Raw genomic sequence first — 17,822 nt, 5'->3', positions numbered from 1 at the left:
CCTAAAAACAACCCTCACCATGATGCCCTTTCACGAACGTCATCCATGGCAGAATGCAGTCAGACAAACACAGTTATCCCAGCAAAGTCTGTGAGTGATTCATGTCCACTGCTGTAAAGTTCTTCACACTATTGTAGCATTGCACTTGGTGATTAAAAGCTTGGGTTCAGCTGCTCTGCTGTAGAAAGGCCCATTTTGAAAAAGCTCTCTATGCACAGTTGTTTGAGGAATCTTAAGGCCACATGAAGTTCAAAGGTTTGTGAAGAATGACTCATTCTGTCAGCTTGCGTGGCTTGACACTTCATGGCTGAGTTGCTGTGGTTCCCATTTGTTTTTGCCTCTATGAACTTTTGTATTATATTTTAATACCAATGACAGGTGACTATGGAATACGTAGTAGCATGGACATTTCCCAACTGGACTTGTTGCTCAGGAAACTTTCTATCACAGTACCACACTGGAATGTATCAAGCTCCTGAGAGCAACCCTTTAATTCAAAAATGTTTGTAGAAGCAGTCTGCATGCCTGGGTGAATTATTCAATACACTTGTGGACATGGAAGCGGTCAGAACACTTCAATTTCATTATTTGGAAATGTGAGACATACTTGGTAGTATAGGTCACAAATATAAAAGCTAAAATCCTGTTGTGAAAAAATTGTCTTTGCGAAGGGTTGTTGTTGTTGTTTTTATTCAAAAACAGAAATATAGGATTTTATAATCAAACACTATAAATACTTTTTATCAAAGATCCATCCTTCTTCCAAACCCACTGAATCCCTTTTAGGATCACAGGGTTGCTGGGTGAAGGAGGGCTACAAACTGGACAAGTCACGGTTTGTTGTAGGACCACGTAACCACACACTCTCACATTCCCTCCTAGGGACCATTTAAAATCTCCAATGAAGCTATGAAGCATGTTTTTGGACTCTTGGAGGAAACTGGAGTTCCTGGACAAAACCCACACAGGCACAAGAAGAAAATGCAAACTACCACACAGAAAGAACCCAGCCTGGATTTGAACCAGGACCTTGTCACTGTGAGACGAGAGTGCTAACCACTACCCCACTGTGAAGCCATTTCCATTTAAGATCTATAATAAAATAAGAAAGCTGATCAAACATTGCCTGACAAACATGAATGCATAAAGTCATGTATGTAGAAACTACCCAAAAAATACAAAAATCTTATAAATATATATGTAAACATAACATTTTCCAATAATGAATTAACCACAAGAAGACATAAGTATGGCGTTTCATGGCTGCCATTAATTGAATTGAATTATTCAGAAAATGAAATTACAACGGCACAAGCGCAATGCTAACAGAGTGACCATTTATTTCACAACTGCACGATTGCAATCCTAACTGAGCGACGATCCTGCGCAGTCGCTGGGTTTGTGAACAGTGTTCAGGGGGCGTGTTTGTCACTTGGGGGCAGTAACCTTTCTAGTCAATCTAATTGGCTGAAATTTGCAGGTCAAATGTGGCGAGGCAACGGGGCGGGATGTACCGTGGATTGAAACGTTTACGAACGGCCAAGAAAAAGGTAAGAAAGTGCAGCGGGTTTTTCTGTGCTGTAAGTTTTTCTCATGTGAAAATCACTTCATTAGGTAAATATACATGTACACTTTAGTTAGCCTGAGAAGGAGCTACTAAGCAACTCAAAGTACAGGAAGCGTGTATTAGCATGCGATTAAGAAATGTAAACAATGGAGCCGCATCTCACTGTTGTTGATCTATTTTCCTTCATTACAAAAGCTTTACCTCTTTCGGGTCTGTCATTTCGAGACTGGGGGCAGAAATCAAAAGTTAAGTTACACACCTAACGAACAAACAGATATTAATTTATGTATAAACATGCAAAAATAAAAACAAAATAATAAATGAAACAACATTTTAAACCAATAATTAAAAATTAAGCAGTAAAACGAAGATTCTTTTCATACTACATGGGTGAGGTGTTGCTCCATTGTCAGCATTTGTTAACTACAGTTTTGGAACTTTCCAGAATACATCATAGTGGTACAATCCTACAATAACTAGAAAACTTTTGACAATTTTTTCTCAAATGACCAAACTTTTTCTCTGCAGACAACAGAGAAATACTACAAGTCCATGGTAGATTTCCAGAAGCCTATGCCTATACACTGCAGCCCAAGTTCTTATGAACATCATTCAAACATTTGCTTCATTCATAATCTGTGGTGATTTCTTTCATTCAAGAGTGTTTTTACAAAGCAGTAAAATGACATCCAATCACTAAAGGAGGATTTGCATCTGCAAACAAAATTTGATCCTCCGTAAAAAAAATGTGCAAATGCAGAATAATTTTGTGCAGGTTTGTGCTGCCAATGGTGAGTTTGCATGGATTTTGGAGTGTGGTATACAGCTGTACACAAAAATGCAACTCAGTGATCAACTATTATTTACCATTTTGATGTTTTTATTCTTCATATCAACTACGTTTTTTTCCCTTTTTTCTGTGCTAATTATTCTCTTCCTCCCTTTACCCTCTCCTTTTTCTCCAACCAATTGGATCTAATGTGTAGATTCAAAAACAAAAAAAGAGATTTAAACAATTATTAACACCTGATTTATTAATGGATCATCTAACAAAACCCCAATTGTAAAAATAAAATCTACGAAGAACTAGAGGCTGTTTGCGCTTGTTTGTTCATTGCGGTACATGAACAAATAGCAAAACAACCAAAAACATAATCTCCATTTCACTGCAACAGTTTAATTCGAATAAGAGTCAACATAACTTAAATTACACTCCAAATGACCCCCGTCAACATAGTAGGCGAACATTAGGGCTGCACGATATGAGGAAAACTTGCGATATGCGATATTAGTGATCAATATTGCGATAACGATAAATTTGCGGTAAATAAACAAATAGAAAAATAAACAAAAACATCATTCCCATTTCATTGCAACAGTTTCAAAATTATACTCCAAATGACCCTCATCGACATGGGGGACAAACGTCAGGGTGGCTAACCCTGGTCCTCAAGAGCCTCAACCCTGTCTGTTTTCCAATTCTCTCCAGACTGCTCGATAATGATAACCAAAATCAGGTGTGTTCAGTCAATCAGGATGTGAAATCACTTCAGTCAGCCAATCAACAGCAAGCTGGTTAAGGAGAGCTGGAAAACAGGCAGGGTTGAGGCTCTTCAGGACCAGGGTTAACATAATAGGCCTCCATCTGATTGGTCAACAATGGGAAGGCGTCCATCTGATTGGTCAAAGCATAAAGGGATTTATTTGATTCGTTAAATGCTTCAAGCTGCTAGAAGATTGTTTTAACACATTTTGGGTTTGCGATTTATTGCGATATTCGCCGTCTTTTGCGATATGCATATTGCAGAGCTGGATATTGCGATAACGATAAATTTGCGGTATATTGTGCAGGCCTAGCGAACATCTAACATAAAAAGGGCTCCATCGGATATGTCAACAACGTAAAGGAGTCCATCTATGCCTTGGTCAAAGGCATAAAGGGATTTATTTGATTCGTTACTTTAAGCTGCCATAAGATTGTTTTAGCATATTTAACGCAACCATTTATTGCGATTTATGCATATTGCACAGCTTGATATCTCGATAATGATAAATTTTTGATTTATTGTGCAGGACTGGTCCGTTTTTTACTTCAATGACTTACAATATATTTTCGGTGTCTGCGTTTTTATATGACAGAACTCGTTTAACACTGCCTTCACTCTCAGCATCCAGTTTTGTGAACAGGGAGGCCAACCGACAAATTCGCACTCCCCACCCCCCACCCACCCCCAACACCTCTGCTGGGAAACAGCAGCAGATAAACCCAGCAAACAACACCTGAACGTTCTGTCTGCCTTTCACTGCTAAAGAATGTCAACACATTTATCCAATTGCCATCACATTATCTCACCGTTGTCTGCTTCCTCGTGGAATGAAAGATGAGATTAGAGAACCTGCAGGTACACTTCCAATTCTGGTGTTTTGGGGGCTGAACTACTACATTGCTTTAAGTCATTTATGAATGAAAAATGCATTTAAAAAAATAGGCATGACTGTTGAACCAATTTCTCTTGAAAGAGTCAGAAAGAAACGGTGCATTGTGATAATTATTTATAATCAAAAGTTTGGATGAGTGTAATGACTAATAAGTGTCCACTCCCTGCCCTCATCTTCATAAAAAAAAAACAATCTATTTCACCTTGTTAATTCAGCAAGAGGAAAAGCTGTGAACGTTGTTTTCTTCCCTAAAAAGTCAGAAAACAAGTGAACCACAAAGCCACTACCTTCTATTTGTAGAAGTATATTTGTTATCAACAAGCCAACAGACCTTCACAGAGAAGGAAGATTTTGACAGAAAGAGATCCTTTCACCACTGATAACGGAAAAGAACGGAAAGTATGCGTCTGAGAAAGAAAAAAAAAGACTTAAGACTAAAAAAGCAGACGACAACTCCAGTGACATCAAATGTACTGCATGTTTAAGAAGACTCTGCAGGTTTGCACTCGAGAAACACTTTTCTACCTACTGGTGCTTAAAGCACTTTTACTTTTTCACACCCCAACAGGGAACCATCATTTTAACCCACTGGATTACTACTTGTCTGCAGGAGGTGTTTCAGACCAAAGAGGTCCTCCAAAGATCCAACTGAGGCAAACAGCACCAAGGGCAGCAGGGAAGCAGACCTCAGGGGCTTCCTGAGAGAGTTCTTCCACAATCTCTTGAGGCATGAGACCTCCCATAAAGCTTTGCCATCCGTACACTGCTGTACATGCTTGCATGCCTTTCAGGGAGCAAAGGCATAAGCAGGAAACACAGGAGACATATGGTTCTGATCACAACAGAAGGAAAGAACGTTTCTGGTTCCAAGAGTTTAAGACGCAGTCCTCGACCGTGAAAATTGGGATTTTGTAACGATGTTTTCCATGTGTCACTGGAGCCACTGTTTTATTCGTCAGTCACTGCAGTGACACTCCAATTAGGAGCATCAGTCTCAACTCTCAGTGTTGTAAGAACGAACCATCTCCATCTGTCATTTAGGCTAAAACATCCATGCTTTCTGATGACTTTCTCAGGACATTTTTACCAAAGATAACCTTTACCCCACAGTTTCTAAAAAACCTCCAGTTTACTGGGAAAGTCTTAGGTGGCATTCACACTGAACATGATTTGCACGCCAAATTCGCATCCTCCACCTCTGTTTTGACATGTGGCAAATTCACTGCTGGCCGCTTGTCCAAAAATGGGTTCCTAAACCTGATGCTTCCGACATGTGGGAGGAGCTACTGGCCAAAGTTTTTAGCCTCATCCCCATATGGAAGCATTGACTGTTTATTTCTTTAACAATGCATGCAAGGAGGATGTTAAGAGATCAGGTCTATTTAATCTGAAGAGCTCTACAAAAGCATCACTAATCCCGTCTCCATGTCTGGGTTCATGAGATCATTCAAGAGATTCTCCCAGTATGGTGAGGTTCACCATCTACTGCAGGAGCTGCATCTCAATAACAGGCGCTTTCAGTGGTACTTCCAAATGCGGCGCACTACATTGTCGCATCGCTCGAAATGCACTGCCGTTGCCGCTGACCCTGAAATTGCATCACAGGACCTCTGATCACGTCTGCACCTTGACTTAACACTGAACTGGACGCCCTGGACGTGTGAATCCCGCTCAGTGTGAACAAAGTTTAAATACAGCCCTGTAATTCTAAAGAGTTTCTCTACGGAATTCCAGACTTTTCAGCCAATTTAGGTTTTCCAAGAACTGATAACTCTGAGGACTGGCCTCAAGACTAAAACTGTTTAAATTATAAATCACTTTAATAACCATTCATTCACTCAGTGCATTACACTCCATCAAGCTCTTGTATCAACACAAGGCTGCAACACCATTCAGTGAAACATTTCAACAGGACTGACAGGTGAGATTATTTCAGCTGTAATACAATGTATTCTGATTTACTCAATTTGCATTTAAACATCTTAATCAATTATGCCCTATGAATGTTTTAGTGAAATTGTGTTTTCTTGTTAGCTTTTAGGTTAAACTCTTCACTCAGAGAAACATTTTTTGACACCATTCTGCTGCAATAACTAATTTAATCTTAAAGTTTCTTTACCAGCTTTTAAAAAAAAAAAAAAAAGAAAATCACCCATTTTCATGCAAACACAACACAATAAAAACAGTTTTTTCTCTTGTTCATATTTTGGAGTTGCATGGTGGTGTAGTGGTTGGAGCTCACACCTAACAATGGGATGGTCCTGCTTCAAATCCCAGCTGGGTCCTTTCTTTTGTTGAATTTGCATGTCATCTTTGTGCATGTGTGGGTTTTCTCCGGGCATCCCGGTTTCTCCCATAAGCCCAAAATCATGATCCATATACCCATAGGTTAATTGGTGTCTCTTTAAGTACCCCTTGGAGTGAATGTGAGTGTTTTTGGCCCTGTGACAAACCTGTTCAGGGATACCCCGCCTAAACCCAACAGTCGGAGGCTTCAGCTACACTGTGACCCCTGAATGGGATAAAGCCGGTTAAGAAGATGGATGGATAAATGTCCATATTCTCTATTATTATAATAAATTTATTTCCCACAATATATTTAATCCACGCATTTATTAGGAGAAATGTCATGATACTTCCCAACAAGGTTTTCATCACCACTGTCGTACTAATGTCCTTCTCCCCATGTAAATAAAAAGCAACCTCACATGAGATGTAATGTTATGTCAGATCATAGCATGCAACCAGGCATCACAGCCAAAGTACACAAAGATCTTCCTACTGGATGAGTTCATTGCAGCAGTCATGCATCAGCTCTGAATATAGCCTACATGCATAAAACAAAGCATGTTCTATAAGGCTGTTAAAAGAAAGAAAATCCTGGTGGAAACCTGACTTTCCAAAGCAACATGATCCTATTATTTCTCCAATTTTTACTAACTCAATGAACTCCATCGGCCCTAAAGGTCATTCCTGATCTCCACCTTTGATCTAAAAAGTGATTGAAATAGAGCGGGTAAACCGTCTTTTCCATTGTGTCCCCTAAAGTTATGTAGACACCGGGAATGAGATGTGTGTTCAAGAACGTGTTGAACACATTTTTAGCACGGTGGTGTCCAAACTAGACTGTCACTACCCGATACTACAACATGTACTCACAGTTGGAAGAAGCTTTGAGTGAATTGTGGAAGCGGTGTAAATCTGGTGAATCTCGCTCCAGACTAGGCCTGCACAATATACCGCAAATTTATCGTTATCGCGACATCAAGCTGTGCAATATGCATACCGCAAAAGATGGCGAAAATCGCAATAAATGGTTACCTTAAATGTGCTAAAACAAACTCATGGCAGCCTGAAATAGTGAACAAATGAAATAAATCCCTTTATGCATTTAACCAATCGGAAGGACCCGTTAACGTTGTTGATCAATCAGATGAGCCCTTTTATGTTTGATGTTTGCCTCCTACGTCGACGAGGGTCATTTGGAGTATAATTTTTAAACTGTTGCAGTGAACACGGAAATTATGTTTTTGGTTGTTTTGCTATTTGTTTATATACACCGCGAATTATATCGTTATCGCAATATTAATCACCAATATCGCATATCGCGAGTTTTCCTTATATCGTGCAGCCCTAGTCCAGACCTTTTCTTTCACAGCTCTATTCCAATATATGAAAGACTTGGTGTCATAGAATTCCGCCGGGCACAAATCGCAAATATTCAATTTTCCTCAACGAACAAATGATCAACAGTTGACACTTCCATGAATTAAAACAAAAGACACTACCCATTCGTCAACTACCAAATCCGAGTCCCTGACTGGTCAAAGTTCAACTGGTTTGACTTTCAACACCCGTTCACCGGCCAAGCGTTTTGTACGTAGAGCCTGAAATGAACCTAAAAACACATGAATACATGAGATTGGAATGTGGGAGCCCCAAATGCACATATTCGCTCGTTTACATAGACTTCCCATTGGAAGTGCTCGCTTGCACGCGCGTTGCAGAGCCCGGTGTGAACGTAGCTTAACAGCTTTCTGTCTGTGTAGCAAAGGGTTTGATCACCAGCTCAGCCTCTGTAAAACAGACAAGAATTTGCTGGTGTTTGGTGCAGCCCGTCTTCCTTTGAGATTTGTTGTGAAGGAGCCCTCGTCCTCAGGTTACGCTCACCGACAGAAGTCATCATATGGATCAGCAGTGAAAAGGGAGAGAGCTGATAAATTGCTATCATCAATCAAAGGCGCTGTGTTCTCAGTGAGCCAGTTGTCACCCTTTTTTATTAAAGCCCTCAGAATCTAGACGAGGAGGAGTGGGAGAGACGGGTGGAGGAGCTTGAGGGTGCGTGTTCACAGACACACATTACTGCTTCAGAAAAATGAAGCATTATGTGGTCAAGAAAAGGCCTTTCATAAATAATGCTGCTGCTCCTTATCATCCTTTAATGCAAACTTTAATGTGCAAACCAAGTAAAGTATGTGGTGTACCCGTGTGCTGCAGGGCCGAGATCGGAGGGGCAGAAAGGAAACTCTGTCGTTTTTGTGGCTGCAGAAGGCTAATCTGCAGGAGTTTACAATATCCAATTAATCATTTTATATTGCATCATCATAAGTAAGGGCCCCAAAAGGGAAGGGGGCCTAGTAAAAATAGGTGCACCACTGAAAGGCTGCAGGCAGAGAAGGAAAAAGCCTCTAACTCCACAGAGTCTCACATGGCAAGAGAGCAAAGCCGTGCAGGAAGCTGCAATAATACGAAAAGCCAGAGCAGACACCATAAAACCTACACCTCTAATTCAACTCCTTTCCTCTGGAAGCTGCTAAAGTAGCACTAGCTGGCTACACTCAACCCTGGACCACATAATAGACGAGTGGACCACTCAGGTCCTTTTTTTCTCCAAACTGCTAAATCCTGTGACGCATGCCTGACCCTCAAACAGGGAAATGTCAGGGGAAGCATAGCTACTAATGATAGGATTTATTTGGAAAACATCTATAAAGTCAACCTTCCACAAATGCATGTTTTGAAGTCCAACTTGAAATAATTATGCAGTTTTAACATGGGACTTAAGCTAAACACGGGTTTCCCTGGGGGAAGCCCTGCTCCTTCCAAAAGTAGAACTTACACTTTACCACATTTGAATGTAAATTTAGAGTGCACTGTTTTTGCATGCGGATGCCAGGGTTCCTTTGTGTTCTCAGCTGGGGTTTCCCCTCAGAGCAACACATCCATCCTTAGATCTCCATCACCACCTTGTGGTGCCACATGGTACAACATCTTAATATCTTCAGTAACTCTGTTTGACGTGGCCTTAATTTGTGCTGGCTAAAATGTACTTGACGTACTCCACTGCATCTAAGAAAGTCTGCAGAGTGCAGGCTTTGTGTGCTCATTAGACTGAGAGTTTTTCAAAAATCAGCTCTTTAGTTTGCTTTCATATGCTGTCACCTGCTGGATAAAAACAATTCTACATTAAGACTTACAGTACGGAGGCCATGAAGTGCAAATCACATCAATAAATCACCCAATGCAAATACAAATTCTAAATATCACAATGACAGAAGAAAAAATAAATAAAAAAAAATAAAAAAAAACATTACATTTTAAAATTTAAGACAAAATTCCAATACCCCAAACATAAACAATCTAACAAAACACAATCCATTTAAACAAAACAGTAAAGGTAACTTTTCAGGAAACAAGAGTAGTTTTCCAAAAAATCCAAATGAAATGCCAAAAAAGGTGGGTATCATGGACGTCACTGATTGGATGATGACGTTTGTTCACCTTTTACAACAGGAAGTTATTCGGTACAGTATTATCTTCTGACAAAAACATTTTTTAAACGTCTGACCACAGCCACTGCAAAATTTCAGTGATTGATCAATCACCTCTTCACTCCAGCTCAGGCTAAACATCACTTTACTTTTAAACACAAACGTCATCATCCAATCAGCAGAGTCCCATAATACCAACCTTTTCCGGGTTCTTATTTCGTTTCCTTTTTTAACCTTTGATTCTCATTTCTAGAAATGACTTTTGTTTCTTTTTGACATTTTAGTTTCCAGAGTTTTGTTTTGATTTCCAAAATGCGATGCTTTATTCATCATTTGTTTCGTTGTGATCTATGATACGTTTTTGCGTAGCGTGATTTGCACTTCAGGGTTGCCCTACAGAGAGTGTTTGACTAAATTATGGATAAAGAAAAATATCAGAAAATGTCGTCATCAAACCAAACAACCCAATGCTCCAAACTGAAAAAGGGTCTTACGGTAGGAAGGTTTGATACTGCTGACTTTGATGGGTCTTACCTGAGCAAAGAGAAAACGCTGTAGGAGTTCCTGACTGAACTCTGGTCTACCTGAAGAAGGCTGTAGTTCTTCTGCTCTGACTGATCCTGAAATGACAGGTCATGAGGTCAAGACAGTCCAACCAGTGTCCTGAAATCAGTCCATAAGAACTGAATTACTTTGAGATACAAATGTTTTGATGAGCAGACAAAAGCACACACCTTGCGGTCAAAGTCAGCGGCGTAGTAGCCATCATTCAACCCAAATATGATCTCATTCGGATTTCTGGAACGAATCTGTGGACAAAATGAGGATTAACAGTCGATGGAAGGACAAAGAACAATGAAGCGCAGGCATCTGGAAGCACATGAAAGCAAGCTACGTGTGATTTATGAAAGCAGTTTCACTGTAAAGAAGGCCGTCTCCTCAGGAGTTTGACGTTTCCCTCCTTTAATGTAGAAACACAAAAACTGACCTGATTTATAAACAGAACAATTACATTTCCAAATCAGCATCTTCTAAAATCAAGCTTTGTTGGCTTTATTATTTATTTATCTATTTGATTCAAACGGTCTTTTGTGTATTTTACTGCCTCTTTAAATTTTATGCTGTTTTTAAATGTTTGTTCTTCAGTTTTTAATGCCCTTGTTTCTTTTTTTCGTGTTACTTTGGCACCCTGAAGGCGTTGTAAAGTGCTGTATAGCTTCAAAAATTCATATAGAAGAAAGTCTTTGATGCCAACCCTGTTTTTGAATTATTAATAAAAATAATGTTTGCTTCTCGCTTATATTAAAAAAATATATTGTAATGTCTTGCTTCCACACAACAGCACAAACTTAAAAGCTACAAAATCAATAAAACACCAATATGAAATAAATAAATCGGAATAATTAAAAAACACATTTGCTTTAAGAAAAAAAAAAGTAACTTTAAACTAAATTTAAAAGGTCACACAGCATGAATGCATCCATGTCCAACCAACACAATCTAAATACTACATACTACAACTACAATTGGGCTAAAGTGCTCAGCCAATGAGAAGTTTAGACTCTTTCAAAGTTTTTTTTCCCAATAAAAACTCAGGATTTATGATTTTGTTTTTCTTTCGTCAATCCGGTGAGTACAATATGACAAAATATTTGTGTCCCAAGTGAAGCTTTTTCTGTTAAGCAGACACACTTGTGCTTCATTCCGTTTTTGTTTACGGCTACATTTTCTTTTCTTAACGTCTCACAGCTCCCTCAGTCAGCAGGACGAGCACAAAGCTCATCAAACCTGTGTGGGAACCGTTAAAACCTGGAGACTGAGCAGTCTGCGGCTGACATCGGCTGAGCAGTTTCAATTTCATAAACAAGGTCCAAAATGAGGAGTTTCAAAGGGACTCACCGCTTGTCGCTGGGCTGGCCACAATAAATACTTCGAGACAATTCAGAAGGAATGATTTGGCAGCAACCAGCAGCTGTCTTGGCGCTAAAGCTCAGCAGCAGAATTTAATATTTACCTAGCTGGAGTTAAACTATTGTTTTAACCGCAGGACTCCCCAAAGATGGAGCTCAGCAGCAGGAAAACATATTTTGCTTCAGGCTGAGAAACGCTTTTTTTCTCTCTGCTTAGGATCTCAAATCTTCACAGGCATAATGAAATGATCATCTTTGATGTGAACCTTTCATTAAAGAAATCGAAAAAGTGCTACAGAAACACTAAACGGTTTAAAGTTTAACAACGACAAAAAAGATAAGAGCATATAAGTTCAAAACAGTGTAAACTTAGTTAAAATAGGCAAAAACTCTCAACACTCAGACTAGAATGTTTTAGAGGCTGAAGATGTGGAACTGTGACCCTCTCCAGAACCATGGTAACAAAAGATGTCTAGAAAAGACAACCGTCCACAACCTCAAACAGTCACACTCCAAACTCCACTCCAAACCAAAGAGCTGTCTAAGGACACCAAAAACCAAATTGTAGACCTGCACCAGGCTGGGAAGACTGAATCTGCAATAGTTAAGCAGCTTTGTGTGAAGAAATCAACTGTAGGAGCAATTATTAGGAAATGGAAGACGTACAAGACCACTGATAATCTCCCTCCATCTGGGGCTCCCCACAAGATCTCACCTGTGGGGTCAAAATGATCACAAGAAAGGTGAGCAAAAATCCCAAAACCACACAGGGGGACCTAGTGGATGACCTGCAGAGATCTGGGACCAAAGTAACAAAGGCTACCATCAGTAACACACTACGTTAAAGGGGACTCAAACCCTGCAGTGTCAGACGTGTCCCCTGCTAAAGCCAGTACATGTGCAGGCCCATCTAAAGTTAGCTAGAGAGCATTTGGATGATCCAGAAGAGGATTGGGAGACTGTCCTATGGTCAGATGAAAACAAAATGAAACTTTTTGATAAGAACTCTACTCATCGTGTTTGGAGCAGAAACAATTCTGCTCTAGAAGAGATCTGCATGGAGGAATGGGCCAAAATTCCAGCAGGTTTGTGAAGACTTACAGAAAGCATTTGACTGCTGTCATTGCCAACAAAGAGTACACGACAAAGTATTGAGTTAAACTTTTGCCATTAACCAAATAAACTCCATAATTTACTTATAATTCTTAGAAGAAAAAAATCAGAAAATGTGATTTTTCTGGATTTTCTGGACCTATGATGACAATTACAGGCTTCTTTCATCTTTTTCAGTGGGAGAACTTGCACAATTGATGGCTGACTAAATACTTTTGTGCCCCATTGTGTATGATTTATGCTAGAAAAAATCTAAAAGTTAATTAAGAATTTCTTTCAATATCGTTGAAAGTAAGTCTTAATTCATGACAAAGGAACCAATTATTAGTTTGGGTTGTTGTTGAGAGATCATGGATTTTATTTCATCACTTTTTATCCCAGAGTTTGCACTTTGTAGACGGTCCCTTTCACATCCATCTCACTGCCAACTGTCAGCAGCATGAAGAGAGCAATTCTCATCAAAAAGAAACTAAAACCTCATATTTTTTTCTTCTGAAATGTCTTAGATGGTTGTTGTTTACATTAAGACGAATCAATAGAGACATTTGCTGTCAGTTTAAACATTTATTAAACCATTGTTTGAGTCCACAAAAGTCTGAATCTGTGAATATCTTTCCAACTTTAACAAACTGTTTTTGTGCGCCTCAAACTAGTGTCGTGTTCTGCTGAAATTTACAGCAATAAAATGTTGTGATCTTGTCGTGAAGCTTCTGATTTCGATCAAGTCTGAAAATACATGACTGGAAATCACTAGTAGAGGGTGAGCCGTAATCTAATGAGAGCAGTCTTTAGAGAAGAAAGAAACCAACCCAGATTGGAGAGTGAGGCTTATTCTGGTTGTGATCAAAGGGCTGATGAAAGCTGGATTTAAGAAGGCTGTAGTAAATGAATCCAAAGGAGATTTCAGATTTCATTCTGCTGTCCTGGGACAAGATATAAATATACCACATTACCATGCTCTCCTGAGGTTATTCTTACATTGTGTGTCTTAAATGTAAGACATGAGATTTATTTGTAAGTAGGACATAACATGGTTTATCTTAACATTTCCTTTTTCTGATGTGAAAATAACATTTTTATTTTATTTTAGATAAAAACATATTTTTCCAAAAATGATGTCTGGAGTCCATACTATTATTTATTTTTTTACTTTAGAAAACTGGTCATTTGGGAAATACTTCAGGACCTTTTCAAAAATACAAAGTTGCCGTTCGATGCAGTGGAAACATAGGAAAACCCCACCGTGTTATCATCAGCACATTCTTGTGAGTGGATGCTGACCTGCTGTCCTGTGTATCGGAGTCCATCTAGATTGACCTTCCATTCAATAAGGAGGTGGTACTGTTCCTTCTGGCCCCCCCAGATCCTGACCATGAAGCAAGACACTGATGTGTCCAGTAAGTCTGGGAGCATGCCAAAGTCCAGGCTCCGCCAGGTTGGGTTCTGCCAGGCACACACAGGAGGATTGAAAATCAATCAAGGGTTCATTACTCTTTACTGCTTATCAGTACAAAGTAACATGTCTTTAGATCTGGAATCCTCGGATTTGGCATTGATCTAAAAATGACAGAATACAGGATCACGTGGAATAGTGCTGGAGCTACGGATGTTGGAAACAGAAGATAAAAGAATAAAAATGTGACACATACAGAGATAACAGTCTGAAAGCAAACAAGTGGATGTTTTAGGGAGTCAGTAGCACAATGTGATTCCCTGCACTGAGGGAAAAGGGCACTCTAGAGCAATGGTCCCCAAACTTTTCTTAAGCCACGGACCGACCGGTTGGACGCTAAAGTGTCGTCCAAATTTTTTTAGCTTCCAGTTACCCTAAAACTTTTGAGGCTAAATTTACCTTCATCATCTGTAAAATATCTGCAGCCGGTTTCATCTTCATTTGTACATTAAATTTTGTGTAGGAACCGTTGAAAGGTGATGTAAATATTCCCAATATTCCCATAACTGTCTAAATGGAAGGTGGAAAAGAAAAGAAAAGAAATCAAACATTAACTTCAGCCTCATGGGTCTTTTAAGGAGCGACAGAAAAATATGAATAAAGGAGAAAAAAACTGGTGTTTTCGAAATTTGTCTGATTATAAGCATAAATTGGCATTCACTGTTTGAGCAACTATATTAGCAGCATCTCGAAGTGTCACAATAAATCCATATTTGGAAGAAAGACTCCCGGTTTTTAGTCTAAGGCTCTTCTTCCTTTTCCTCATCGATTCTTTTCTGCAAAAAGAAACCTTCCAAACATGTTTGTTATGGTTCACTTTGCTAGCTTGGAGGTTTACTTTTAGTGCTTGGTGCAGCCATGTGGCCAAGCGACTTAACATGCGTCAAGAATGAGTCTGATGGGACGGAGAGAATCCAGTAGTTTTCCAAAATAAACCTTCCTTCAGAATCACATTTTAAATCAAAGGGGAAAAAAAGTAGCTCTAATGTTTCGTTTCTCTGCAGCCCGGTACCAACTGTCCCACCAACTGGTGTCGGTTCGTGCCCAGGGGACTGGGGACCACTGCTCTAGTGTAGATTAACCGTAAAGTTCGCCTCCATCGTCCCTGAACTCTTAGTGCACAAGCATGACAACCGTTTAAACAACACATTCTCACCCCAACTCCTCAGAAAATAGTCGACATTTTTGTTTCTGTTAGTATATAAATCAGAAATTAAAGTACAATTCTTTTTAGGGCTGAAAATGGAAATCAGTCACCAGCATTTCAGGATTTCCTAGCTTCAGCATCTAAAAAATGATGAGTTGGGCTCACCCAAAGCCTCATTATGTAACACGGAAGGAGGGGTCCCTACCTATGCTTCCATATAGAACAAACTGAGGTGAGAACGTGTCGGTTTAAATGGAGCTACGCAGCAGTTGTGTAATGGGACAACCTTTTTGTGTCAGCAGGTTAAAAGGAAAACACAAAGACAGAGAGCACCAAGAAATACACGTCAGCATAAACGTGAAATGTGGCAAAGGGAAGCTGGGTTAGGAGACGAGTCATGATAAAGTTTGTCTGCTGAAGGAAGTGAGAAGTGTGCGTGCAGAAAACTTAGAGGAGCTCATGACCGGGCAGCAGGCCCAGAGATAATAGCATGCCATTCCGACTGTCCCTACGCTTCATCTGCAGCTGTATTTGCCATGGAATTAGATCAGGTAATTTACACGAAATGCTTACAGACCCAAAGATGGTGTCAGGTTAGCACAAATACTACATTTACATGGACTTGAGTTTAGAAATCTGGTTCTAAAGCTACAGGGAAATTTCTGCAGATGTTAGATGATGCCAACAAGCACTGACTGTAAATGAGAACTGGACCTAGCGAGTATGACGTCACCATAGACAAGGGTTTACTTCTGGTTCCAAGAAAATGAAGTCAATTTAGGAGCCAAATTTCTTCTTGATACGGACGACGTCATGTGGGAACCAGACGACGTCAGTAAGCAGTGATTCGGTCCGGGTCAACTTTTCTATGGCAACCCCTCTCACCAATCAGGAGTGAGCTTGTTGGAAGTCCACATGCGTTTAAAAGCAAGCCACATGAAAACGGTCAATCAAACATTTTGAACATTGGATTTGAGACCACAAACTTTATTGAGGCATCTGATTGGCCAGTTTATAACTTTAATAACTTGCAAAAAATGTATATATAAATAAAGAGGATTAACAAGAACACGTTAAAAAAAAGGTATCAGAGCAAGAATGGTTATTCTGACCAACAGAATGACTGAGTAATAGTTTTTTATTTCTCGATTAAAGTCTATGGGATTTAGGCTTTTTGGAGTCCGCAGGTACTTCCTGTTTGGAACGCCAGGGGGGAGGGGTCACTCAGTCCAGTCATTTACACCCAGTGGTAACAGGCAACAGTAATCCATCCTAATATTCCTACAAACACTTTGTGATTCTTCACAACAAAACAACACAAAACACGCACTTTTCTTATTGGGCAACAGTTAAGGACAACTTTGGTTTTCACAGGAAGCAGAGTTTTAGTGTTTGCTCACCAGGGAGTCTCGAATGACTTCACTTTTGTAAAAATCTGCAAAATAAAAACAGGAAAGTAATTTGATTAACATAAGTAATCTTTCATGAAAACACCTGCATGTAGTTTGGTTAAGTTCTACTGCACAGAAAATCCTCAAATGCCACTGAGATGAGGTCAGAGTGGTGACTGTTCTTGTTATAGCATTGCATTACAGTAAAGCACAAAAAAAGATTGATTTAGCTAAAAAGACAAAGAAGCTCTGCAGTTTATGATGAATTAGTTACTGACTCATTTATGGCCTTGGTGAATACATCTCATGAACTGTGCATTCTATAGGCTCTTGTTCTGGAATGATCTCAGCCATTCTCCACAGACAAATTAGCTAGTCAACGTGTGTGAGCTTAGTTAGAACACTAACCTCTAGAGATGCGACCCCCTACACAGAGGTGGAGGGTGAAATACGTGTCCAGCAGAGGAGAGCCATTCTTGTTGACTATGTTCCTGGCAGCAATACTCCGTAGATGACGCAGCCGTCTCTGTTTGGAAGGAGAATGACAGACAGAGGAGGACAATCATTTAACAACAGGCTAAAAACCAAAGGAAGCAAAGTTAATTTAGTGTATGTAATGTTCTATCTCAGTACAAATAAAACACACAGACTGAACCTCTGGTTTCAACGCAACTCAGCATCAGACAATTAACAAGTTTATAAAAATACAGATTCCTGCAGGGTGAAGAAGAAAACTGGTTGAAATGTAGACAAAGGACTCAAACCAATCTTTCTTCAGTGGTCAAACACAAATAAATCTATTTCAGAGATTTCCAGTTCCAGGTCAATGCCAATAGTTACATGTTTGTGCTCAGCAGCAGGGTCTTAAAACTTATTTTATTGCAAAATTATTGTAAAAGCGTGGCCCAGAAGAAAAGCCCAGCGACTATTACATTTGAAGACATTGAAAAAGCACTCGATGAGTTGACATGACAGTCATTAGGATCAGTCAGAAACAGCTACTGGAGATGAATGGACGAGTCTGAGATCTA

General features: G+C 39.6%; 1 protein-coding gene across 1 annotated transcript in view; it reads right to left on the bottom strand.

Moving 5' to 3' along the window:
• Positions 1–17,822, bottom strand: part of uvrag (UV radiation resistance associated gene) — a 111,387-nt gene that overhangs the window by 89,721 nt on the left and 3,844 nt on the right. The window contains exons 2-6 of the mRNA XM_011483812.4: positions 17,200–17,317; positions 16,801–16,835; positions 14,082–14,243; positions 10,512–10,586; positions 10,312–10,397 (exon numbers count right to left, since the gene is read on the bottom strand). Coding sequence (XP_011482114.1) covers positions 10,312–10,397; positions 10,512–10,586; positions 14,082–14,243; positions 16,801–16,835; positions 17,200–17,317 — 476 coding nt within the window. The remainder of the gene's footprint in view (positions 1–10,311; positions 10,398–10,511; positions 10,587–14,081; positions 14,244–16,800; positions 16,836–17,199; positions 17,318–17,822) is intronic.

This window comes from Oryzias latipes, chromosome 14 (genome assembly GCF_053564925.1).
Source record: "Oryzias latipes strain Hd-rR chromosome 14, Olatipes_Hd-rR_3.1".
Classification (NCBI taxonomy): Eukaryota; Metazoa; Chordata; class Actinopteri; order Beloniformes; family Adrianichthyidae; genus Oryzias; species Oryzias latipes.
The sequence above is the reverse complement of the archived record's forward strand: the minus strand, read 5'-3'. Positions and strand labels throughout refer to the sequence as shown.